Here is a 26,561-nt window from a genome sequence, read left to right on the forward strand (position 1 = left end):
TTGTTGGTTAAGTTACCCCAGCATAGGTGACTGTGCGCTGGTTACAGAGCACCGCGAGCTGTTGGTCGTGGAGCTCCATCAGGTCAGCGGTAGTTGGTGGTCTAGTTACCCCATAAAAGGTGACTGTGCACCGCGAGCTGCTGGTCGTGGTCGTGGTGCAAATAAATGCTAAATAACAAAACTTACCACTCTGAAGTAGTCATTTCCAATCTATGGGCGACTAGTTGCGACATCAGATGCTTCCTCTGATTCAGGCTCAAACATATACGGTTCAACACCTAATGTCTCTATGGTATCTCCACCTTGGATGTTTCAGTGAGTGCTGTTGGCCATGTTGCGTCTTTGCTCCGCAGCTTCGCTCATTGTAAACCAACCAATCAGCGCGCAGCTCATCTAAATATTCATGAGCATTCATGATTCATAAAAGGAAGAAACTCTCATTTCATTCTAGGGCTATTTCACAGGGTTGCATTAGGGCACATAGAACAGCACCCGGGCCATTTTCAGCCCAACCAATGTTATATACCCTATTTGGAGACCTTAAGGAACAGTGTGAAATATACTATATAATCATTTTATCACCCCTTTAAGTAAAAGTATTAACAACAAAATATACTTAAAGTATCAAAAGTTTCAGAAGCATTGACCAAATGAGTGGGACACCATTATAAACTATTAGAGGTTACACTTTACTTGAAAGTATCTACATAAGAGGGACATGACACTGTCATGAACTGTCATAAACATTATAAAGAAGTCATAAACGTTTATGACATAACGCTTCTTTTAGTAAGTGTCATTCAGTTTTTGTCATGACAAGGTATGGTTAGGTTTGGGTTAAAACGCAGCGCCCAGGATGGGTGCTGCGAGGGGCACGGGCACAAGGGGACCACTGGTGTGAATAAAACACTTAAAGAACTCCTTAAAAAACCGGGTTCGGTTATATAAAAGCTGTTTAAAAGACGGCCAGATATTAAAAGCAGGTAAAAAGAACCACTGGACAGGACAGACAGCGGGAGATTTAAAACTTTAAATAAAAGGTCACCTCCACAACTACCCTGGTGTCTATCCTAGAGAATTTACAAAATAAATACATAAAATAAATAAAAATAAATAAATATATATATATATATATATATATATATATATATCATATAACTATATATATATATAGTTATGTAAATAAATAGCCCGGCATCACAATACAAAATAAATTTTTGAGTTATTCAAACTCAAAAATGATGGTAAATTTAAATATTTAAAAGGTCATCAATACTGTCTGAATTACTTGCCCTTGAGGTTAAAAATATATATACACATACCATTAAAAATTAGTAATAAGTGCTGTGTTAAAAAGTGCTTTAAAAGGTAAAAAGTGCCACACAATAAATAACCATAAATAATTTAAAATACATCATAGAATAAAACCACACTGTTAGTAAAAATGCATAAAACCAATGGCATGTGTATCATCATGTTAAAGTTTTGAGGCAAGTAATTCAATTTGTAATAATAATAATAATAATAATAATAATAAATATTAGCAATAAAAACAGAAGCACAATCAAATTATTAAAATATAGGTAAGGCAGAATAAAAGTTATAAAGGACAACCAAGGCATCTTTAAAATATTTATTAAAAAAACATAAAACCATTAAAATATTAGGTAGGACCTCCTCTGCAGGTAGAAATTAACCCCCGAAAGGAAAGAATAATAAAATCTAGGAAGCATGCTATAAAAGACGTAAATATGGAAATATTACAACAAATACTTATTATTAATCATAAGTATGGATTAAAACCATAAAAAGGGTAATTTAAAATAGAAAAGAAGGAAAAACAAGGAAAAGAAAAGAAAGCATGCAGGAGGGTTAAACGGTTGGGTATAATGCGCTGCAGGGGCGGTCCAGATAAAATCTAAGGAGAGAGGAGACCAGAGCAGTGGGAGAAAGTATTTCAAAAAATACCCTGTAAAACTTAGATTAAAAAGAGAAGTGGATCCATTTTAGTATTTTTCATTTAGACCCGTAGGGTCTATGGTTTTTAGGGTTAGGCTTCATGTGTCATGACTGTGTCATGACAGTGTCATGTGTTCATGACAGTGTCATGTCACTCTTATGTAGATACCTTCAAGTAAAGTGTTACCCTTTATTTTGCAGGTCCCATGTTACCTAGATAGTAGTCTATATCGACAATGTTTCATTTAAGGGATAATTCCGGTGCCGCCGGAAATTCCACCGGATGTCTCTCACTTTCCTCTTTTTTTTTATTAACTTTATATTCTGGTCTCATCAAGCAACAATTACCGGAACCTCTGAGCAACGTTACAGGCTGAAAATGGCAAGTTTTAAAGAAAATTTGGATCGTGCAACAAGGCAGGCCTGCTTGGTTTGTTCGGGAAATGATTGTAAAGATTTAGAAATAATATGTTTATGGCATTTACTATCTAACTGGGATGTTTTGGCACCGATTGGCAGGGATTTGCTGTGGACGAAATACACACGGTGATACACTGATAAGAGCAAATTATGTTTAACCATGTATCCAGCTAATTAAAATAGCTCACGTTACTGTATTGTGTGAACAGTTAACTTCATTTAATATTGTATGTGGCATTTTCTTTTTTTTTTCGTCCGGAGCTTAGCGCCGCCCAAGACAATTGTGATTGGTTTAAAGAAATGCAACCGACCCCTGACCTTTTATTCTCCTATCCAGGAATGTTGTGTGGACTAGCCAGACCCACCTCTGCAGAACTGTGGAGATATGTCTGGAAAAGTGAGACTACCTAGATAATTACAGTGAGTCATGAAGATTTTTTTCATTAAAATTGTATTTTAAAAGCTGAAATCTCAAAAACTATAAGACATGACTGACCCATGTGGAAATTCTTAACATATTACTGTAAAACATGGTACAAATAGCACCATCATGTGGTTAGTTATTACTTAATTTAATAATGTATAAACCATGAGACAGCAAAACAATATTTGCACAGTGTGTTCCTTGAATTATGCCAATTTGACTGATGTAGGCCACGCCCATTTGCACCTATATAATGTTTTGATTTTCTTTTGGTAAAAATTAGTTTTGCTTATTTTGGCACATATTTGATCTAATCTTCACCAAACCTGGTACATAACATATTTAAGTGACCCCGAACAAAACTTGTTTTTGGGTATCTCTTACCTTTTGTCTGTAATTGGTTACTGAACCTTTAGTTCTGTGTATCTGTCAGGCAGTAGCTTTCAGTCTCACTACAGCCCTAAACTGATATCAACTTATATCCAAACATACACCAGCAAATTATGGCCAAGAATGAACACTCAGAGCACGGACAAACTGACGTTACAGTGATTGGAATTGCATTAAATTTGACAAACCCGTAGTCTGAAAAACAATGTAACATACAGTGCAACACAGATGGTCTTACCTCTGAGTGTGTGCTTGTTCGGACACAGGAACCATGGCAGTAGCAGCAGGTAGAGGAAGTGAACCAGTGACAGGATGTTGTAGCGAAAAAGACAAACTGCAAAAACAGAAACAGCAGAGTCAAACAAAAGAATTGATTTAGAGATTCTAGCATGTATGGCATGGTTTAGGGCCCTGCCCTATATACCCATAACCCTTGGTCTTGAGAGAGACATGTAATTGTGGCATAAAGCATACATGATCACACCATACAACATGATTGAGTCTGAAAACAAATGTTTGTCATCAATTAAAATGCTAAAAATGATACATCATGGTCTATATTGGTGTACATGGTGTATATTCATATAATGCACTTTACATTCATTCAGTACTTTTTGCACATTGTCTGTTGTTTTGCCTGTTGTTTCTTTGTTTGGTTGTTTGTTGGTTTGTTTTTATTGTGGAAAAACTGCTGTTGTAACAAGTGAATTTCCCCATTGTGGGATGAATTAAAGTATTATCTAATCTAATCGTGTATCAAAAAATGCCTTGTCATTCAATACCAAATTTGTCGTTCTTAAAACCCCTTTGCTACAGAAAACAACTACAAGTTTCGAGCTAGCAAGCTACAAGCTGAAAATAGCAGGTTTTGAAGAAAATGTTGATCGTGCAACAAGGCAGGCCTGCTTGGTTCTTTTGGTGAATGATTGTAAAGAGTTACAAAGAATATGTTTACATTTACTGGTGTTGTACGGGTGTTCTGGGACCGATTGGTGGGATTGCTGTGGACGAAGTACACACGGTGATTCACTAGTAAGAGCAAATGAGGTATAACCAGTATCCAGCTAATTTAAATAGCTCATGTTATTGTATTGTGTCAACAGTTAACTTCATTTAATGTGTTATGTGGTGCTGTCTTTTGCGGAGTGCAAATGTTCCACCGAAAAAGTTCCGGAGCTTAGACATTTGTGATTGGTTTAAAGAAATGCAAACAACCCAGAGAGTTTTTTCTTCTATCCCAGAATGTATGTGCGGTGTAGCCCACAGTGCTGTGGAGCAAGGTCTGGCAATGCGAGACTCGGAAGACACTAACAAAAGACTTGTTTTGGAATAAGGACTTGGTGTCATCGGGTGATGTGTAAGGGTTATTCAGGGTGTGTACAGAATAGTCAGAGAGACTGGGGGCAGACACCCTTGTGTCTCTGTCTCCTTTCTTAACATCTCATTCAAATTTCTCTTTTGATCGAACTCATCTAATACCTGACATAACCATTGATGTCCTTTTTGCATGTGTATCTACACAGCCACTGTAGTTGGGTGTGTTGCACTAGAATTTTAAGTTCTGTTGGTCTGACCAATGCTTGGCAGCGCAGCAATATATGACTTTATTAAAGGCCACTTCTGTCATTTCACTCAGGGAGAGCCCACAGAGAGGGCTTACTGTCTGTCTGATGCACAGTTCTCCAAGAATAGAACGTTCCACAGCTGTCTTTCCCCTGCACATATGGTACAGCAACAAGGATTTTATGAGGTGTTGCTGGCTTGAAGGAGAAAAGACGATAAGCCAATATCAAGACCTGGAAATAAAGAAAATGTGCAGGCCTATTTCCTCCTCTCATGCAGTGATAATTGATAGATCACCTAGGTGAACGTGTGGATTAAACTCAGCCTGATGAGATCACACATGGAGGTGAGATGTTTACCACACAGATTTAGTTTGGCCCTTAATTCACAGCTTCAAGTTCAACTTAAAATCTAACACCTGTCGCACAACTATGAGACTTGTTAAATACGAGCACAAAAACAGGCAGAATCCTTAACATACAGGTAAGAATGTTAAAAACAACAGGATATCAGGCAGCTCTTCAACAGGGAGGGTGGCTTCAGGGGCTCCAGCCCCGAATGTTTTCTCAAAAGCCCTTAATCTTTTATGCTGAAATTTCTGCCTTTATGAGTCTGTAGTGGGTTCCGTTTTAACGATTAAGATTAAGACATACTTTATTGATCCCGCAAGCAACCCAACATTGTGTTGTTAGTTATTAAAAACATTACACATAGCCCCGAAATACACATACATGCCTAGGACTTATACATGCACTAATGCAGATATGTCAGAGTGAGGGGACTGCCCATTACAGGCGCCCAGAGCAGTTGGGGGTTTGGTGCCTTGCTGACTGATTGAACAGTTACCAGTCCACACTAAGTACTTCTCTGGAGTGTTCCCAAGCCAAGTCTGCACAGACTGAGCTACTGCTACTGTTATGTGGGCGGCTGTTCTCTCCCCATTCTGTGTCCCTTTCCTCCCTTGTTTTGTCCCCACTTTGTCGGTGGTGTCTGTAAGTGTGTGTGTGTCCCCACTGTGTTTGTGGTGTCTGCCGGTGTGTATGGCAGACTCGCCTCAAAGTAGGTCAAGGGGCGTGGTTGGAAGATCTACCTCTCCGTACAGCTGCGGGCGTGTCCACCTGCGCAGCTGCATCTAATTCCACTATCAACCTGGCAGTATTTATTCCTGGGCATGGCTCTCCATCGGCACCAGATCGTTGCACCTACCAGTGCGGTAACTAGGCTCCCAAGTTGCAGTTAGCTAACTTGTTTGTTTTGTCTCCTTGTTATTATCTCTTGCTCCTGCTAACGTGCTTTATTTTTTGCTCCGCTCAGACCCACACCACTCAACCTGCTGCCGTGGCGTTCCGTGTCTCCAGCTCTTTCACCTCCAGTTTTCCACCACCTTGTTTGGCTTACTGCAAAAGAAACGTCCGGGTATTCCACTGCCTGCCCGCCTCAGTCCCTCTCCAGTCAGGAGCCGACCTACTTAGTATTTTAATTTATTCGTTACTTGATGAACTGAACTTTCATTAAAATCACTTTTGTTTATCTACACTGAGTCCGTGGTTGTTTTCTCTGTGTGCTGGGTTTGAACCATAGCCTAACAGCAACCACCTCATTTTGGTCATTGGTAATTTTCTATTGGATGCCCAGAGGATATAACTTTATGGTAAGTGGACCTCCTGACCTTTCTTGTGCCACCGTTACGCAGAAATAAACACTTGTAGACAAGAAATGAACATCTGGGCACCTGGTTAGCTCACCTGGTAGAGCAAGCGGCCATATATAGAGGTTTACTCCTCGACGCAGAGGCCGCGAGTTACACTCTGAGCTGTGGCCCTTTGCTGCATGTCATTCCCCCTCTCTCTCCCCTTTCGAGTCTAAGCTGTCCTATACAAATAAAGGCCTGAAATACCAAACAAATCATCTTTAGAAAAAACAAATAAATGAACATCTAAAATTATGCTGAATCCATTTGTTACCCAGAGGTTGAACCATATCTATGTTGAACACTTCATCACCTTAAATTAAATTTATAGGGTAAAATCATAACGCTGTCTCAGGACCAACACTCTATAATTTAAGGACCCGACAATTCCAACAAGAATTATTATTAGAAGTATTTGCTCCATCCATATACTGTTAAAACTGTTCCATTAAACACTTCACAACACATCACAACACAGTTATGTAGGCTGTAATGAACATTGCAGCCTCTAGCGGCCATAGCAGAGCTGTAGATTTGTTTCACTTATTCTGTAATAATTCAGTACAGATTTAAAAGAAAGATCAACATCAGTTAAAGCTCAGTCTCTCATCTTTTCTGTCTAGGCTCTCTCAACATATTGCCTTCCTACATGTCTGCAGGAATTAGATCACACCAGAGGGAGGCGGTGAATGTCATGTCTCCAACCTGGCTGCCTTTTAAATATTTTCATCTCTTTACCTCTTTAGCTTTGTCACTCTCCGTTGCACCATAAAAACAAACATATCAACGAACATATCAAGGACATACAGTACGTTTGTTTTGTTATGTGGTGAGGACAATAAACCAGGCATCTGGGAGTCCCTATAGACATTGAACTTTTATTACATGTCCTGCAATACTGTAATAGTAAGACACAATAGACAGAAAGGGGGTTGTTTAGCCCTTGTGTTGTCCGCAGGTCAAATGTGACCCATTTTCAAAGTGTCTGTATCAAAAATATGTTGTTTTTTTTAACTAAATTGCCAAAAATAACATGGATAGTTCCATACACAAAACAGGCTGTAATTATGCATTAACATACGTTCCCCTACTTTTAACTATTAGCTAAAATAATTAATAATTTCTGGGGGGTTTTAACTAAAAAATTAGGCATAATTTAATATGAATTAGGTTTATTGACCATATATTCCAAAAAGAAGTGTAAAACTAGCAGTGATAGGTTGAAATGAAGTTGGATTAGAAGATGTAACACAGAATTGGGGGATAATTTATACTTTATAAAACAGGCAAAACAGAATGGGTCAATTTTGACCATGGTTGATGGGAAGACAACACAAGGGTTAGTGTTGTTTAGGGTTGTTTAGTGTCCACCTAACCAGTTTTTTTATTATGGCCAAAGGTTGTTCAGGTGTAATCTTTAGGACAACACTGACTACAAACAGACCCAGCCCTGAAAACCCACAACTAAAACTCCACAGGATAGCACAGCTACTGCAGCATGACTCACATGTGTATGTTCCTATTCCTAGCTTGGGACTGACGTCACTGACACATCCCTTTCTCTTCAAGTGTTTCCTGTTCCTTACAGTTCCTAAGAATATGGGTTATAGGGTTAATCCATCCAAGTCTTCCCTCTCTTCAGGCAGAGCTTCCTCTCAGCCTTTGTATAGCTCCACTGATTTAAATCTCACCAAAACATTTCTAACCTGCCACATAAACTCAAACATCAGATTTATTCTGCCAGCTCCCTGGGAAATATGGGTTGTATACTGTACATAGTATAATACGACTAAGTGGATGTCAGTACATCAATATGAGTGCCTCTAAGTTCGCTCGTAACTTTCTTTCAGAATCAACTCACAGAGGTCAAGCCAGTGGATGATACGACTCACAAAGCAATCGTGATCGGGCTGTTCCAAAACACACATTTTTCTACCAAATTAAAACTTTTTTCACTAAAATGTTCAAATTAAAGGTGTTGTCTTCAGCCATGATCACTATTTCTTTCCAAATTAGGCTGTCAATTTTTAAACATGGCAACTATATATTGCAAATATCACACCCCCAGTTTGTAACTTAGGCTTTCTGTTATACACTTCAAGCTTGATTACTCAAGCAATGTCACTTGTAATGTCAGTGTAAATTAATTTGGTCTGACATGATGAACAGAAATATTTTTTTACTTGACAAAGCTCTTCCAGAGTTACAGAATACTGTATGCAACAGTTTTTACAGGCTGAGTAGGGCTATATATCCTATACTATATTTACTCTTATCCCAATAAATCATCAGAGCCGTTATAATGTTGCTTTCTGATAGTGCCAGAGCTATTTAAAAAGCAATTTTAATTGAGTTCAAATCACCAGTGTGAAAATGAGACATACTGTTTTCAGTGGAACTACATTCCAATGAAGAAACAGTGCCAATGAATGCTGCTGACATGTATTCTATGGATCAAAAGGGGCCTTGTGACCGTTTTCAGTGCAGTGAGCGCCAACAAATTCACCTCGATACTGCTGGGGTGAAGACAGAGATCTCAGGGACAGATATTCGGACACCTGGTACAACACCAATGGTATCTGCATAGAGAAATACCATTAAAGGGAAGAGATAAAATATGTTTGTTGGACTTGGGGTAAAGTGACCCTTTAATTTAAAGGGTAACTTTGTGTCTAAGTAACTAATGGGAACAACAATCTTTGAAATTGGTCCAGTATTAAGCAAGATTGCTGTAGTCAGCTGCAGCAAAACAAGCTAGTAAGATATTGGGCAATTGCACCTTCAATTTTATGTCCACAAAAACTGCTTATTTAACCACTGACATGCTCAGATTATTGTTGTAAGTGTCTGACAACATTATGGAAAGGATCTCTACAGAGGTTGATCTTTTTGTTAAAGAGTAAGATCCTTTTTGTTTAACATGAAACAGCTCCAAAATCATAAATAAACATAACAGTAATTTTATCATCGTAAAATACACTTTCTTTAAAGTCAACAGAAACAAATTAAAACTATCCAAAGCCGTCTTGGTTTGTCTTTTCACTGTTCCAACAATTGCCACTCTGGTTTAGTTGAAATAAACCCTTAATTTACCCATTTACATCTGAAAATACTCTGGCTATATACACACTAAAAGTATTGTTTATTTAAATGGAGTCTGGTGATTTTGGTGATGGTGATTTCAGAGGTTGTTAAACAAAAAGGATCTTACTCTTTAACAAAAGGTCTATCTCTGTAGGGATCCTTTCCATAATGTTGTCAGACACTTAATAATAACAATAATCTGAGCATGTCAATGGTTAAATAAGCAGTTTTTGTGGACATAAAATTGAAGGTGCAATTGACCAATAACTTACTAGCTTGTTTCGCTGCAGCTGACTGCAGCAATCTTGCTTAATACTGGACCAATTTCAAAGATTGTTGTTCCCATAAGTCACATAAGCCGCTTTCCGACCAAGTAGTTACAGGAACGTAGTTATAGGAAAAGTCCACTTCTAAACAGATGTACTAACTACTCTCCCCCAAAACCACTTTTTCCAATTGCATTCACACTGGCCAAGTGGCCATAGGGACTGGTAGGAGGGGTAAGGGAGTGAAAGAAGAGAAACGGGTATCTCTCGCTCCCTCACCTCTGCCTGCTGCACTGTGGACGTGTGTGTGTGTGTGTGTGTGTGTGTGTGTGTGTGTGTGTGTGTGTGTGTGTGTGTGTGTGTGTGTGTGTGTGTGTGTGTGAAGGCCGGCCAGCCGCAGGACACGGTTGTGGAGTTTAACTCCGAAAAGACAGTTAACCACAGGTTCCCGTTAATCTTATGATGGACATGTGTTGCGATATTTTAAAAAACGAACCGTCAACGGCGAAAAAAAAGCCTCTTATTTACGAGACCGGTCTAAGAGACCTCCAGCTTACCTCGGGGTCTCTGAGCATGACTGGCCGAGCGACGAGCTAGCGGCCAGTGCAGGCACCTGCTGGCTGTTGCCTCACTTCATGGAGCTTCTCAACTCCGAAAACTTTGAAGCAAATTGTCAATTCGGCATCAATTTTCGCAAGACTACCTATATTCAAAATCTAAACAGTTAATTTCTCGCCTAAAACATTGTCAAAAGTGAAATTAGTGATAAATAACGTGGCGAAAATTGTTAAAATTGTCCCATTGTTGGTCTGTCTGTACCGGAAACCCGACCGTCGTTGACCTAGGTTCATATGCTGAAAAGGGAAAAGAGAAAAGACCCTGCCCTGAAGTAGGAGCTGAAAGAGTTACAGGAACTGCAGCCAGAGGGACTTAAAAAGTCCCCAAATTGGTCCAGTCGGAACACGAGAAAAAAAGGGTTCTAGGAATTTAATGTTCTAGGAACTGCAAAAATCCCTCCGGTCGGAAAGCGACTTTAGACACAAAGTTACCCTTTAAATTAAAGGGTCACTTTACCCCAATTCCAACACACATATTTTATCTCTTCCCTTTAATTGTATTTCTCTATGCAAATACCTTTGGTATTGTTGCAGTTTCCTAATATCTGTCCCTGAGATCTCTGTCTCCACCCCAGCAGTGTCAAGGTGAAAACAGGTTTTATTTGTTGGCTGAAACTGCACTGAACAATCTGAGCCTGTCAGCGGCAAAAACAGCACTTTTAGTGAACGAAATATTCAATGCACATTTGACCTATACAGTATGATTACATTGCAGCCTGGTTCATGGCTGCTGGTTACAGCGTTCTCGCACAATACTGGACCGATTTCAAAGATTCTTGTTCACACTTAGTCACTTCGACACCAGTGCATGGGAAAATAGGGTCCAGGTTGAAATAACCTGGAATTACCCTTTAAACAGTGCTTCTTCTTTTCTTTTTGGTTTGTTGTTCAGCTCATTTTTTTCTCATTGTGGTGCTGAAGGGGGAGGCTTTGGTAGTCATTAGAAACTGTCTAAAACCCTGCAGCTGTAACAAAACAGTGAACAGTGTTGGTCTTGAGAGGGAGAAGGCCTTTCCTCTCTTCCATATGTGACTCATGTGGTTAGTCATCTGACATGGTAGTAAAATGCCAATTCACTTTGGCCATTCATGCTGTGTGTGTGTGTGTGTGTGTGTGTGTGTGTGTGTGTGTGTGTGTGTGTGTGTGTGTGTGTGTGTGTGTGTGTGTGTGTGTTTGTTTGTATATGTTGCCAGTAAGAGTCAAGTAGCTCACACAGCCCATTGTTCTCCAACAGGTGGGGAAGTAATCACTACAGTAAGACTATCCCAACAGATCGCTGTACAATGATGTCATATCTTAGCCCTCTGTGTATTAAAAGTTAAAGAAATAACTAAATGTAATTAAAAAAAAGCTTTTTGAGGACTCACAAACTTAAGAGGAGAATATGAAGGATAGTAGTTCAAGTTAAACCCATTGTAAGACTGGAATCTTTTTCACATGTGAATTTACCACAGATTATTGCCATATTAATTTCTGGTAGTAAATCTACCCCTTTCAGTACACAGAACAATTCTAAAAATGTAACGCCGGTCCTGATGGTGGTACTAGAGGAAAGGTCAAGTGTCAAAAAACAAAAGTAGATCTAGTAGCAGCAGGTTCTAATAGGTTGCCATGTCAACAAAACAATATAAATATCTCAGGCTTGTACATATAGCTACAAAAAGTAATGTACTGTAATTCGTATGTATTTCACGTATTTATTGCTATATGCACCACAGTGACAGCTGCTGTTTAAGAACGCTCGTTGCTGGACCACATAGGAAGGAGGTCAGGGTCATAAAACACAGGGCTTTGAACCCAGGGAGCTGAGTTATCATTCCGGGGAAAACACTTTCACCAAGGGAAATGGATGTTCATGTCCTGCGAGTGTTTTAATCTAAACCACAATCTTTTTTCTAATCTTAACTAGTAATTTTGGTGCCTAAGTTTAACTGTCATGGCCGTATAACGCTCACTTTTTGTCGGTTAAACTCTGCTGCATTGGCCTCTCAAACGACGACCCTTTGCTGCGTGTCGTCCCTCCTCTGCGTGTCGTCCCTGCTCTCTCTCTTCTTTCCTGTCTTCAAGCTGTCCTGTCAATTTAAGGCCATAAAAAGCCCCAAAAAATCTTTCTTATCCCTTTAATCATCGTGTGAAGGCATTGGTTTATCTTAGGACCCTGCTTTTGATGCACCTTCAAAATGTCACTGAAATAGGGTCACTCAAATCACACACACTGATCGCAAAACTGCCATATTTAGTTATTTATTGGCCCCTCCACAGTTAAGGTTGATTTAAAAAATTGTTATATTTTAACAGGTTGGGCAGCCCAAACAAAGGATTAGTACAGGTATGGTATCAGGTTTTAAATAATGTATACAAAGCCATCAAAAATGCCTGATCCTGAACCTATAGATTGGACTTCCTTATTAAAAGTTTGATCCTCAATGCAGCACATTATGGTGTACAACTACAGTATCAGTTCCCACATAAAGAAGCAGCTGGGTGTTGAGGAGCTCCACCCTGCTGCCCAGTTAATCATCAAACACACCCAAAATGATGTCTATGGACAGACGTGATAGCACCGTTGAGTAACCACAGCACCTATCTCTCTGCAGCACTCTGGCCTCTCTGTCCATGTTAGGTTTCCTCTGCATGTCTTATATTCAGGCACAGAGTATTTATTTTTGTTTAGCATCTGATGCAACAGCTGCTATGGGTCGATTTGTTCTTCCACATCTCTCTCTTTACATGTAAGAAATGTTGCAATACTTAATTCCAGTGCCTAGATCTCTGCCTTAGTTACTCTTCATCTCAGCGCATTCCCTCCATTGAGGTCATTTTCTACAAAATGCTCCTTAATAATAGTTGTGCACAGTGTGCAAATCAGAAAGTGTGTGATTCAATCTTCTAAGCTGTTATTGTGCTCTGCACTGAACAAACTTAAACAGGACATTTTTCCACAAATCGTCTGCACTATTACTCTTGATTTCCAGATTTAAAAAGAAAAGTTACTAAAAGTGTCATCTGCAAAGGTTAAGGTACCTTTCTAGTTTCTAGTTAAGCTATTTGTTTGAAGTTCTAAGGCCTTACTGATTTGTATGGCTTGAATACAAGGCAGTTTAAGATAGTTTGAGAGCTTGTTACATTTTTCAGTCATTACAACCACCTTCCCAGTTGGTGTGATCAGCCTTTTTTAACTTAATGTGCCATAAAGTCACACAATTTAAATGATCTTTGCTATTAGTATTAAGGGCGTTTTCACACCGACAGCCTTTAGTTCGGTTGAATCGAACTAGAGTTCGTTTGATAATTTCAATGAAATGAGCTGCTTTGACCACTAGACCAGAACACCGGACCTTCTTCCTGTATTTACTTTCTTGCTCCTGCCCCCAGACATATCCGACCAATAAGAGGGCTGGACGTTCTTACCTGATTTGTAATGACGCATTTTGGTACACTTGGATTTTTCCAGGTGTGAAACCAAACCAAACCAAACCAAACCAAACCAACCAAGGGGAAATCGCTCCAAGTATACTAACTCACCAACTGATGCGGACCAAAGCAAACGAACTACAGGTGTGAAAACGCCCTAAATCAGAGACATACAGGAAGCTAAACTCAGGAAGCTAAGCCTTTAGACTGAGACAGGAAAATTCACAAAAGGATTGTGCAGCTTTTATAGCCGCTAAACCTGCAAAAATAAGACAAAAATAAACTGTAATTCTCAAAGCACCACTAAAGTTTCAGTGCCATTTGCTATGCTTGCCCAGTTCTATTCAAATAAGCCTCACTGCAAAAACAGTCAGAGAGTTTGTGATAACTGAAGCACATTTCTAAATTCAAATCATGCCATCTTCTTTCTGTTCTGCCTACTGTGTTCTTGGCTCAAAGGCAACATTCATACTTTGCCACATGTATAATTTCAATCAGACGCAAAAAAATAAGTAATGTGGCCTGTAGCCAGCTGTGGATTTAACAGGCTGGTCCACTGGTTATTGCTTGATGATAACAATACTGAAGTTAGCATTAACCTGTCTATTGTTTTTTGTATTCACTGTTGGTGTAATAATAAACCCCAGTGCACTTTAGGGGCATTAAAGGTACTGTTTACTCAAGGGTTTCTGCAGGTTTTAACAAGTCAAATTTAAGACTTTTTAAGACCTTTATGAATGAAAATGAATGAATGAATGAAAATGAAACGAAATGCAGAGTCACAAAAGTACTTGCAAAGTGAATAAATGTTTTGAAATTGAATAATAAGTAATCATAATCTATACATATACAGCAAATTATAGTTGGATTATCAAAAGAAAGAACTACAACACCACGAAATAAAAAAAAATATTTCAATGAGCATTAGACGTAGCGTTACATGGACGTAGACAAATTGAGACCCGTTTAAAATTATTTAAGACCTAGAACACAATACCCTTATTTTTGACAGGACAGCTTAGACTTGAAAGGGGAGAGAGAGGGGGAATGACATACAGCACAGGGCCGCAGGTCGGAACCGAATCTGCGGCCGCTGCATTGGGGACAGAGCCTCTGTATATGGGCATATACTCTACCAGGTGAGCTACCCAGATGCCTTTTTTTTTACTTTTTAAGACCCCGTGGAAACTAGGGGTGGAACGGTATAATGTATTCGTATTGAACCGAAACGGTACGGGCATCTCGGTTTGGTACATGAATTTACACGGAGAATACACCGTATAAAAATAAATAAAACTTGTGTGCAAATTAATTAATGTAATGCGGAATTAATGTAATGCGGAACTACTGTTAGATACGCGGGTTCTAGGGACACCTAATCTGTAGCCCAGCCTTAGCTCTGAAGCTAGCCGAGCTCCACCTACATGCAGTTTTTTGCAGGTCGACGGTCCAGTGAGTGAGTCAGAGATAGCAGCACTAAAGGACGAGTATGGCGACCCACAAGAGTTAGAGGACCCGCCGGCCTCTTTAAGATTGCAAGTTTGGGAAAACTTCGAGACTGTATGGATGAAGCCTGGAGCCTCCCATGTCATGCCCTCCCGGTCAATTACAGTAGTACAGGCGAGAGAGTGGTGGATAAGACGAGGACTGTGTGTCGGCGTTGTTCAGCAGTTGTTGTATGTAAGTTGTTGTATGTAAGTGGAAATACATCTAACATGCTAACGCATATCCGACGCCATCACCCAGCTGTACCAATTGCTGGAACGAGACAAAAGAAACTGTCCAACTTCTCCTCCCTACAGTGCTTAACCAGCCTTTAAATACAAATACAAATAGGGCTTCAAGTATTTGGTGCATGTGCTCGAACCTCGTTACCAAACCGTGACTTCTGTGTACCGTTCCACCCCTAGTGGAAATTCTGATATTTTACCAAAATAAAGGCTTCTTACAATGTGGGGAAACATTATCAACAGGATATCTGCAAGCTACCAGTTTCCAGTTTTCACAACATCAATAAGTAAACTGTTGAGGTCAAGACAAGATCTGGAGTAGCAGAACTGCTGCGACCTTTCTAGAGTTCTGACAGAGCTGCTGGTAGGTATGGAAAGCTACACTCTCTTATTACTAAATTCATCTGCACATTTAGCTGCACTAAAAACAGCTGGACACAGTAGGCATGAAATTACAGCCGCTAGACTGGGAGATCAGGTTGAAATCCCAGCTGGAGCTGCTGAGAGTCCAGCCCAGGCTGGCTAAAAGTTGACTAATTTGTTGACTAAAATGTCGCCACTGGGGGGGATTGTTGGGTCTTTGTAAATTATAGAGTGTGGTCTAGACCTACTCTATCTGTAACTGTAACTGTATCTGGCTGGAGATAACTTCTGTTATGCTTTGACACTATAAATAATTGATATTTCAGCTCTAGACAACCTGAACAAAGGTATAGGACCACTCAAGTACTAAAACCAGAACAACATGATTACAATTAGAGGTGGTAGGAGCCCTAAGGTATTAGCCTAGAGCAGCCATCATCAACTGGCGTCCCGCGGGCCACATCCGGCCCACCAAAGCTTTCAGTCTGGCCCGCAGAATAATCATGAATTCAGAACATTTCAAGCATTTACAGCAGGTAACATTACACAGGTAGAGCACAAACCCAGCCCCCTGTATTTGCATCTCTATTCACATGCCAGGATTCTGTAAAGTGATGCCTGCGCTCCACACACACAGCTGAGCCAATACAGAGAGGATTACCAATGGCCGCTGGCACAGATGAACTAACGCTAGGCTCGTTACTGTAAGTAGGCTAAAATAAAACCTTTGTGAGTAAAAAGGCAATACTTATCAATGCACTCACCTGTCGACAGGCATAAATATGTAGGAAGCGATATTGCAATCTGCACAGTCCACTCTTGTCCACCGCGCTGTTTTACGCAAACACAGCTCTACTCTGCAAATAGTGAATTTTTACAAATTCTTGTAAACTTAACTGCTGGCTAAACTGGCTGGCTTAACTGTGTTAACCAGACAGTGCCTCTCCTGGGCTGTCAGCTGTTCTCCCGGCAAATGAGTGGAGCGACCAAACAGCTGGCTGCTGCTCGTTAGCTTTCTAATTTCACCCACCCAACATGCCTTCATCATGCACTGGTTAGCGAAAATGTGCCAAACAAAATTGTCACTCATCTGGCGATAGCAATGTGCTTTCCTACGATGTGAAAAGAGAGTGAGTTCAACATTAAGTTGTTATATTTAACTATTTTAGAGTGGACACTGTTTACTTCATTACAGTGGTGTAGTCTACGTGATATGCAGGTATGCGCAGTATACCCACTAAGAAAGCTCCAGGATTTCCATATACCCACTTAAAAATGTGCAATGGCACGTAACAACATACTTTCCATTATAAATTTAAACATTTTGAAATGTAATTTGTGTTTTTCTTCATCACATAGGCATAATACTGTAAATTGGTGCATAAAAGTGTATCCGAATGCAGGAAATGAAGTCTTTGACACTCAACATTTCCCTGGGGGAGGACACCCGTATATATATATATATATATATATATAGGCCCATACATATAGTACAGTATACCCACTACAATACATTAAACTACACCACTGCTTCATTAATGTGTTTACTGTGTTAATGGACTGAGGATGGGAGTAGGATTCGGTATTCGGTTTCGGCAGAATCTTAACCAGTGGATTCGGTATTCGGCCGAACCCCAAAAATCTGGATTCGGTGCATCCCTACTTAATTGCATAATTCATGTGAATTACGGGATCGTTATGTTCGCGTTGTTCATTCTTAATGATGATGCTGGTTGTATTATTTTGCAACAGCATCGTTTCATTGCAAATGAGGCATACAAGATGAATGAGTAGCCTGCTTATCAGTCCATTCATCATTAAAGCTTGGGTTTTCCACGTCAACTTTTCGCTTCAGCCTCTTTGACAGTGACATTTTTACCTGACAAAAGGCCTTTCTTTCTGCAAGTATTTTCCACCAATCAGGACAATGCATAGGCCTACTACAACAACGTTTCCATAATCACAGACTTTAACCATCACTCCTCAGTGAACTGTCTCCTAGTCTGAGATCTTTTTCTAGTTAAAGAGCCAGTTATCATTATGGAGTTTCCATGTTTTTTAGGAGTTTGCTCACACTAATACATGTAAAGAATATAGCATTAATTCAGTAAGAAAGTGAAAATATCGAACAAGAATAGGCGTATTAGATATAAATACATTTTATTTTCTTAATTTGAAAGTCCGGCCCCCGGAGAGTGTCTGCTTAGAAAAATTCTGGCCTTTGGAAAAATGTAGTTGATGACCCCTGGCCTAGAGGGTGTCTCCAACAAACCGTAGAAACATCATAACTCAATGAAAAAAAACACCACTAATGCCAAAAGAAAAGTATCCATACATCAGTCTGACAGCATTTTAATGAATGAACCAATTGATGTTGCATAGACTGTATATAAAGATGCCCGACAAGTTTCCACTTCCTGCCACTGTACAAAAGTGAAGCCAAAATATCCCAGATATGGGCGCTGCCATCTTGTAATTTTGGAGCCAGAGTGTGGACAGTAGTGATTGGGCGGTGGAGCCACGGTATCGAAGTCCAGCCCATACACCTCCCTGACCAATCGTGAGTCAATCACAGCTGTCAATCATGATGTTTACCCCATTTTGATAGCATCACATAACTAATAAAACCCAAACTGATCACGAAAATTAACACTTGAACAAACATGATAAGAACTACCTATAATGAATGAAACCATATTTGGGAAACATTTATTTGTGGTGTACTTAGATTTTTTTAGTTTGGCCCATGTCCCATCCGCTAACATAAAGAGGGTGGGATTAATGACCTATATGCAGCCAGCCACCAGGGGGCGATCCAGATGTTTTGGCTTCTTATACACAGTCTATGAATCAACCCCTGGTGTCATGAGTGACTGTGGTTCCTTCTCTTCTGCTGTTTTTGCTGTTCTTGGTGGGTTGGGCCTCTACTCCCTCCCTGGTATACATGAAACAAGTTTCCTCTCAGTTCTAACTAGAGATGGTCCGATACCATTTTTTGCTTCCCGATACCGAATACCGATCCGATACTAGTGTGTCATATATGTTATTATGTTTTAAGAACTGTATACTATCCCTGTATTGATGTGATATGATTTCTATCTTTGTTGTGAGTCTGGCTCAGGTTAAACTCTTTGTGAAACATGAATGCCACAGAACGTTCTTTTATTATCTAGTTTGACAGTCAGTTATAATGGAAAAAGAACATAAATAAACTACTTTAACGTATTTTTTCTTTAGGGCTTTATTACGTGGTATCGCATCGGTGCATAAACTCCAGTACTTCCCGATACCGATACCAGCATTTTAGGCAGTATCGGAGCCAAAACATCTCTAGTTCTAACACACAAACAGCAGAGACTTACAAAGGGACGTTGAAATCATTGTCAGATGATGTTTGCCTTTATCTGGTTTCTAGGAAAAAATAAAAGTTAAAGAAGAAGATTTGTCTTGACAGAAAACTGACAAAAGAATGTTAGCAGGGAGGATCAAACATACTTAAGTTAAAAAGGCTGCAGCTGAAATGCCCAAAGTAATCAGCTGGTGTCCACTGCAGGGTCACACAGGGCCAGGATTTATATATAAAACTAAAGACACTCAGATGTGCACAGTATCTATAACTCTGTGAGTGTCCCTCTTCCTCTCCCTCTGTTCCTGCCATCAGGGGGAAATTGTCATGAGTAACTACTTCTCTTCCATTCTATGACAACATGGCATCTATAGTGACTCACAAAGTGAATGGAGATAAAAATGTGCATGTGATTTAAAAGTTGTGGTGAATAATTTTATTATGGCAACTCAGACAGTGGATTATCAATTAAAGAGATATTTCAGCTAAGATCCACCGGATGAGCGCAGACCACAGCAGACCAGATTTATGCACTGGCGCCACAGAGAGAAGGCACCAACATTCATCTAAACACACTGCCCACACACAAAAATGAGCTGGAGTGAAATCGGCAAAGTATCCCTTTAACTACACAATTTGTATTATCTTATATTATTTGTATCTTAGTTTTGTCATATCCAGTCTTCTGTGAGGCTCACCTTAAAAACAAACAGATTTTTTCGATTAAATGCTAAATACAAAATATCAGAAAATGGTGACAGGCATAATTCTAAGCCAATTCTTGGCTTAGAATTACGGCAACAATCGCTAAACACACTGCAAACTCACGGTCCTCTCTTCCCGATTTACAGCCTCCCTCTCTTGGCTTAAAATAACTCACCGTTATCAGCTATGGCCGCTGAAACACGTTGTAAACAGCCGTGGCCCGCTTGCCTGTTCCTCCTAGTGTTGACGAACTGACCGAAGAGCCGGTTAATAAACCCGACTCGTGTCACTGAACCGGGAGAATCGAGTGCCATACGTCAATGAACTGACTCACTCCTGTTCTCTTAATACATCCATGCATTCGTGCCGTTGTGTGTAGCTGGTATTCTTCTGCTAGACTGCTACTGTGTGTGTAGTAATCTAGCTCATTAGCGCCTCCACTGGTGGTAGAATCAATCAGGAAATGGCCTAGACCGCGCACCAGGCTACTGAACGAGACCGAATGTAACAGTGCAACCGGCCACTCGAGTCTAATGTAATCAAGCGGTGTCTTGGTTCTCGGCAAGTTTGAGTTATTAACCAAGCCTCAACAATGACGTTTCAGAAAGACCCCACACATAATTGATTCACTGATATAATATGGCAAGAAAACGTTTGTGTTCAATGAGAACTAGGCAAGCGATCTACTGTAGGTCTATTGATAACAACAATGCCAAATAAATGGCAAGGGAGTAGGATCAGCAGTTTTGTAATCAACATTTGCTCGCTGAGCCAGCCAGCCAGCCAGAGATAGTCATCACTGACAGGCTGGCAACCTAATGCAGCTGGCACAAGTTTGTCATGGTTTTGAGTTTGAGTTTCTGTTGGTTTTGAGGTTCTGTTCTTGTTTCCTGTTTTGTTGTGTATTTGTTCTGTTTTCTGTTGTAGCCCGTGTTTTTTCCCTTCTCTTGTTTAGCTGTAGTTCCTGTCTTGTTTTCCCATGTGTGTCTGTATGTTCTGTTTCCTGTTTTATTTTGATAGTCTGTTTTCTGTCTTGTCTAGTTTTGCTTCCTGTGTTTTCCCGCCTTGTCTGATTGTCCTGCCCCGCCCTGATGTGTTCCACCTGTTGTGTCACCTGTCCCTTGTTAGTCCTCGTTATCCTGTGTATTTAGTCTTTGTGTTTCGCTCATCTTCTGTCAGGTCATTGTTTGGAGTTTTCTTTCTTCTGTTTCGGCGTGTACTGTTGGTGTATTCTGTTTTGGATTCTACCCTGTTATCTCTGTGTTTGGATTTTCTGTTCATTTGTTTTTTTTTCCACATTTTTGGAATTTGTTTTGCCAGCTGCATTCTGGACTTCCTCTGTTGGTATTAACCTTGCTTTTTGTTTAATAAATCCTCTGCTCAACCTACCCTTGGCTGTGCACTTTGCATTTGGGTCCAAACCTCACCTTTCCCTGAAGATTGTGACAAAGTTTGTGATGAATAGTTTAATAAGTCTGCACTCTATTAAGTGGTTTCATTTCATTTCATGACAAGTTACCAAGTAGCCTACCTCTAAGTAGCTAGCTCAAGTGAAACTGAAATGTCATTATAGTACAACTGTGTGCCTTAGTTGTTAGTTGTATCACTGCTAATAATGTTAGCAATAGCTATTTCAAATTGTAGATCATACACAGCCTACACATATAAGTTAAACGTTAAATAATATATAACGTAGATGATAAACAATAACACTTAGGCTACAAGAACACCTTTGGTTTACCTATCCTATGAGATATTGTACTACTATCGTTAACATGAATCGATAGCATGTTATTCGAAAGCTTGCTAAGCACTCAAAGCATATCAGTTAGCAATATTGTACTACTCACACTCGTCAGAGCTAGCTGACTGAATGAATTCATTAATTAATTAATGAATGGATGAATGAAAGAAGCCCACTGTAGCTGTCTCGCAAAGGATCACTTCACTGGCTGTCTCTCAATTGTTTTTGCAAGTAACCAACTCGAGTACAATAAATTAATGTGAGTAAACAAATGTTGAAATTACATAAAATGCCCGTCCCTTGTAGCCGTGATAAATTAGCAGGAGGAAAGTAGCCAACTCGACATCCTTTTGGGCTCTAAGCTGTCTCCATCTTTCAAATACATCTCCAATATTTACCCGGGGTTTGTTACATCTCTGGTCACACAACTGTTAGAAACATGCCGTTTTTTTTACGTAGTTGAATCTATCTCCGTTGATCCTATTCGTTTGTTTGCTGCTTTCATGGCTGTACTAACGTTACAGCTGTAGCGCACTGGGTTTACGTTTTTACAGGTATATCTGGCAACCCGGCCTTGCTGTCAAACTATGCAGTTGATAAAAACACACAGGCCAAAACACAAACAGAAATTCCATCGCGGAACGGAAATTTCAAAAGGAGCACTTAGCATGTTTCCTTAATATCTGATGATGCATTGGGGTCATTTTTGGATTTATTACAGTAAATATATTACATATTGGACCTTGAAAACTTAATTTAAAGACAGTAGACCTCTCTCTCTCTCCAGAGCGGGAACCTCCTGGTTTGTAATTTGACAAGAACGTGCAAGGCAGACAGCAGGTAGTGCTGCTTTTTTTCACAATCAAATATTCATTTTCATATTGAATTGTCTGTTGGTGTTTTTTTACCTGTTTTACCCAGTTCTAAGAAAGTTTCCAAAACAAACTAAAATAGGATCTTCATATTCCATCAACATTATGAAATGTTACTGTAATGGATGAAGTGACAAATGGATGAAGTGACAAACAAATGCCAAATTCCATCCAGCAGACACAGAGCAGTCCTGCTGACACCTCCGCACTGTGGCCTTGAATCTTATTTAGACATGTTCAGACATGCAACACAAACAGCTTTCATCTTTGTTTATACCCCAACCTGGCGAGGTACCATCTCATTTCAACACTGTCTTTTCATGTCTCAAACTGTCTTTATCACAGTGAGTATCTGCACGTCCAGGTAACAGTACACAGAACAAACTGTATTACAGTATGGAGGGAATTTTTTTGTCCATGACACTCTCATAGACTTCTAACGACTTCCAGAACAGCACAGTGGTCTGTCTGCACTGAAATACTGCTGTTTGTACCAGGTCTGTGTGAATACTCGATTCTGATTGGTTGCAGGCTGCAATGAATTAACAGTGACATCATACATGTAAAGATATGCCTCGTATCATTACAAAAAATACTCAAGGATTCAAAGATAAATTGTACCCCTGACCTCATCTCTTCAGACAATGAAAAACAGACACTTAATACCATTGCTTGACAACATTTAAATATGAATCCTTCATTCTCCCAATGGTTTAAAAGATACAATCTTGATTTTGTCAGTGCCAAAGCATCACTGTTATAGAGAATTTTCCTCTTATGACCATACAAATCCCGGAGTCTTATGCACATATGTTTCAACTTAGTATGTTTCCTTAATATCTGATGACGCATTGGGGTCATTTTTGGATTTATTACATGTAAATATATTACATATTGGATCTTTAAGACAAAGGAAATAATTTCCAAAATTATTTTATTGAACAAATTGAACATTGAATTGAATATAAAAGGCAAAACTAAATAGAATTAAAGTTAGATTTTTTCAGCGGATATATTCTTTCAAGTGTCTTTTTCGAGTGTCTCTTTAGTCAACTAAATGTTAACTAAATGTTTGTTAAGTCATTATCTATCACTGAACACAATAGCAGTGGCGGCTTGTCAATAGAGGGCGCTAGGGCGCCGCCCCCATCAAATTCCAGAAATATGAATGTATACAAAAATAATATAAAAATAAAAATAAAAAATAAAATAGTTTACTCATACGATGTGCTGGCTGGTAGTAAGAGCCTCAGCATTTAATAAAAACTGGCTTTAATCGGTTAACTATTTTCTATGTTTCAATATGTGTCATGCAGTTTCGTGGGCAGGGATGCCGGACAAATGTATGTCTATGTAAGTCCTTCAACTTTCGGCAAGCAGGTGACCTGAAGCTGGTCTCTTATTGGTTTCTTAAAGATTCTCCTCCGGGCGCACCTCGTGCGTCCCTGGAGAATCAGAATTGGATACATGTTATTTTACCCAATCTGATTGATTCTCGACACCTGTCATTCAACTTTACGCTCTTGGCCACTACTGCACAGGTGATGATTGTTTGATTGCTGCTAGCCAGCAGTGAACGAACTTCGTTATGTAGGTCCATTTTTATTGTATTGACATTACAGAAGTCTCTCTTTAGCAGGTTCTTGTAAGCTACTTCAGCCTCTAATCTAGAACTGACATCAGGGATCATGCCATGAAAAATGTGGTGCCTTACGCTAAATAATAAATTACTGCTATGTAATGTACCTATCTCATTATTCTGTGGCTAAGGACAAAACAGATCTGCGTGAAGTCGCAACTCACATCTGCATTCGACTCACATCGGGTAGTGACACCGTCACTCCGCCAAAACCTTGCTAGCTGACAAATCACACAGTGACACAGATCACTTTCGTAGAGCTAATGGCAGTAGTTAAACCAAATTCTGTCATTGATTTACAAAAAAAAACCTTTCACAGGAAGAAAAAAAGAGAATAAAGGATTTCGGACCGGACCAACCCGATTTACAAATCCAGCAGCAGGCTGAGGCCAGTGACTGAGGACGAAGCTACACCCGCTCTTGTTATGCGAAACGGAGTTGGCTGGCTGGATGTGATGTTAGCAATGCCTTTTTTTGCTTTCCCTGTCTTTTGTGTCGGCACTGAGGTTTTGTGGACAACAACGGGGGTAATAGTCGACCTAAAACATCTCTCTGAAAAATGCAAACGTCATGAAAGTAGTCGTAGCCATCTTGATAATAGCATGACGCTAACGTTTTTTGGCAGAGTTAGCATTGCTGAACAACTAGATGAAGGCTACAGGATTGGCATTAGAAGGCACAACGAAGAGGTGACAAAATATCAACACATATAGGATAACAGACTGTGTGACATTTGCGACAAAAACGACATGGAGGAAAGATTTTTTGAGTTCATCACTCTGCAGTCAGCTACAGCTGAGTCCATTGCTACTGCACTATCAATACTGTATTTGAGCACAGAGAGGATCTCATTCGCTGTTTTGAGAGCATACAAGACTCAAGTGACTTTGACCCCAATACTGTCAGAGAAGCAGGAGCCCTGGCCATGCTACTGGAGGATCAGGATTTTAAGTTCTTTCTGGAACTTTATCACCACATCATGCCACATGTAGACTTCCTCTATACCAAGCTCCAGAAGAAGAACATTGATTCGGTCCATATCAAAGGGAGCATCCAACAGTTCCAACAGGAAATACAAAAGATCAGGTAACTGTATTCCTGTAATATGATCATTATTTGCTTTCTCTTTCATTATTAACTCTCTTTCTCTTTTACCAATATTATAATAAATTATCTTTGTCCTTTGCAGAAACTCTCTCCATTCCATTGGTGAGGAAAGCAGTGGTTCTTGGCCAACAAAGAGGCCGAGAAAACGAGAAGGATTGCAGCAGAGGTGAGTTTGTTATAGAAATCAGTCAAAATACCATTTTACATTATTGTTGTGCTGCAGAGATGTCCTGCCCACATATCATATTCTACAGACTCAAGAAAACATGTTTTGTAAAATAATGATTTTTGTAAGGATTTATACCAATAAATCCTTACAAAAATCATTATTTTAATATTATACAACAGCTGAAAAGAATAAATTGACAACATAAAAATAAATGATCAAATGAAATATGAAGTCAGAAACTACCCACCATAAATATATATATATTTTTTTTAATCATCTCTATAGGTCTGGACACCATCCTGGGACACACTAGGGAGCATTTCTCCTTAACAGACCACCTTGTCTGTGCCACCTTGTTGTCATTACCACACCCATGACCAGAGGTGCTTCTCAACCTTGAAAAGAATAAAACCTTTTCTCAGAAACACCATGACCTAGGAAGGCTGAATGCACTGGCCATGCTGTCCATGGAAAAGAGACTTGTTACTGAGATGACTGACTTTAATCAGAGAGTCATTGAGAAATGTGATGGCCAGAAGGAAAGGAGAGCAACATTTATGTTCAAGTAGTTAACATGCTTTTTGGTAGTGGGTGGGAGGATATAGTTAAAAAAAACTCAGTCAGAGTCACTATCTTCTTATGTTTGTCTTGCTCTTCTTAAATACAAAATACATAGTTGTTTAAATAAAGTAGTGCTGGTTGTTTTGCCCAGTTTCAAAGTACTGCTTTGTATTTATTTAAACTTCTCTCTCTCTCTTTTTCTCTCTCTCTCTCTCTCTCTCTCTCTCTCTCTCTCTCACACACACACACACACACACACGTAAATATGTGAATAAGGCTAGGCACACATACACACCCAACACACTCTGCTCTCTCACACACGCACATGCACACATACACTCACCAATATTAATAACTTTTCACTCACTCTCTCTCTCACACACGCACATATTCACTCACAAATACACTGACAAATATTAACATACGCTATCCATTCCATGTGATACCTAAACTCAGTCAATCTCTCCAAATTATGCAAAGGTGGTGGGATTCAGCTAC

The 26,561-nt window shown here is 39.6% G+C and overlaps 1 protein-coding gene across 6 annotated transcripts in view; it reads right to left on the reverse strand.

Annotated features, from left to right (window-relative positions):
* Nucleotides 1-26,561, reverse strand: part of piezo1 (piezo type mechanosensitive ion channel component 1 (Er blood group)) — a 188,845-nt gene that overhangs the window by 146,282 nt on the left and 16,002 nt on the right. For all 6 annotated transcript variants that reach the window (XM_078272473.1, XM_078272468.1, XM_078272469.1 and 3 more), the window contains exon 2: nucleotides 3,432-3,527. In XM_078272473.1, the coding sequence (XP_078128599.1) occupies nucleotides 3,432-3,527 (96 nt within the window). The remainder of the gene's footprint in view (nucleotides 1-3,431; nucleotides 3,528-26,561) is intronic.

This window comes from Sander vitreus, chromosome 17, assembly GCF_031162955.1.
Source record: "Sander vitreus isolate 19-12246 chromosome 17, sanVit1, whole genome shotgun sequence".
Taxonomy (NCBI): Eukaryota; Metazoa; Chordata; class Actinopteri; order Perciformes; family Percidae; genus Sander; species Sander vitreus.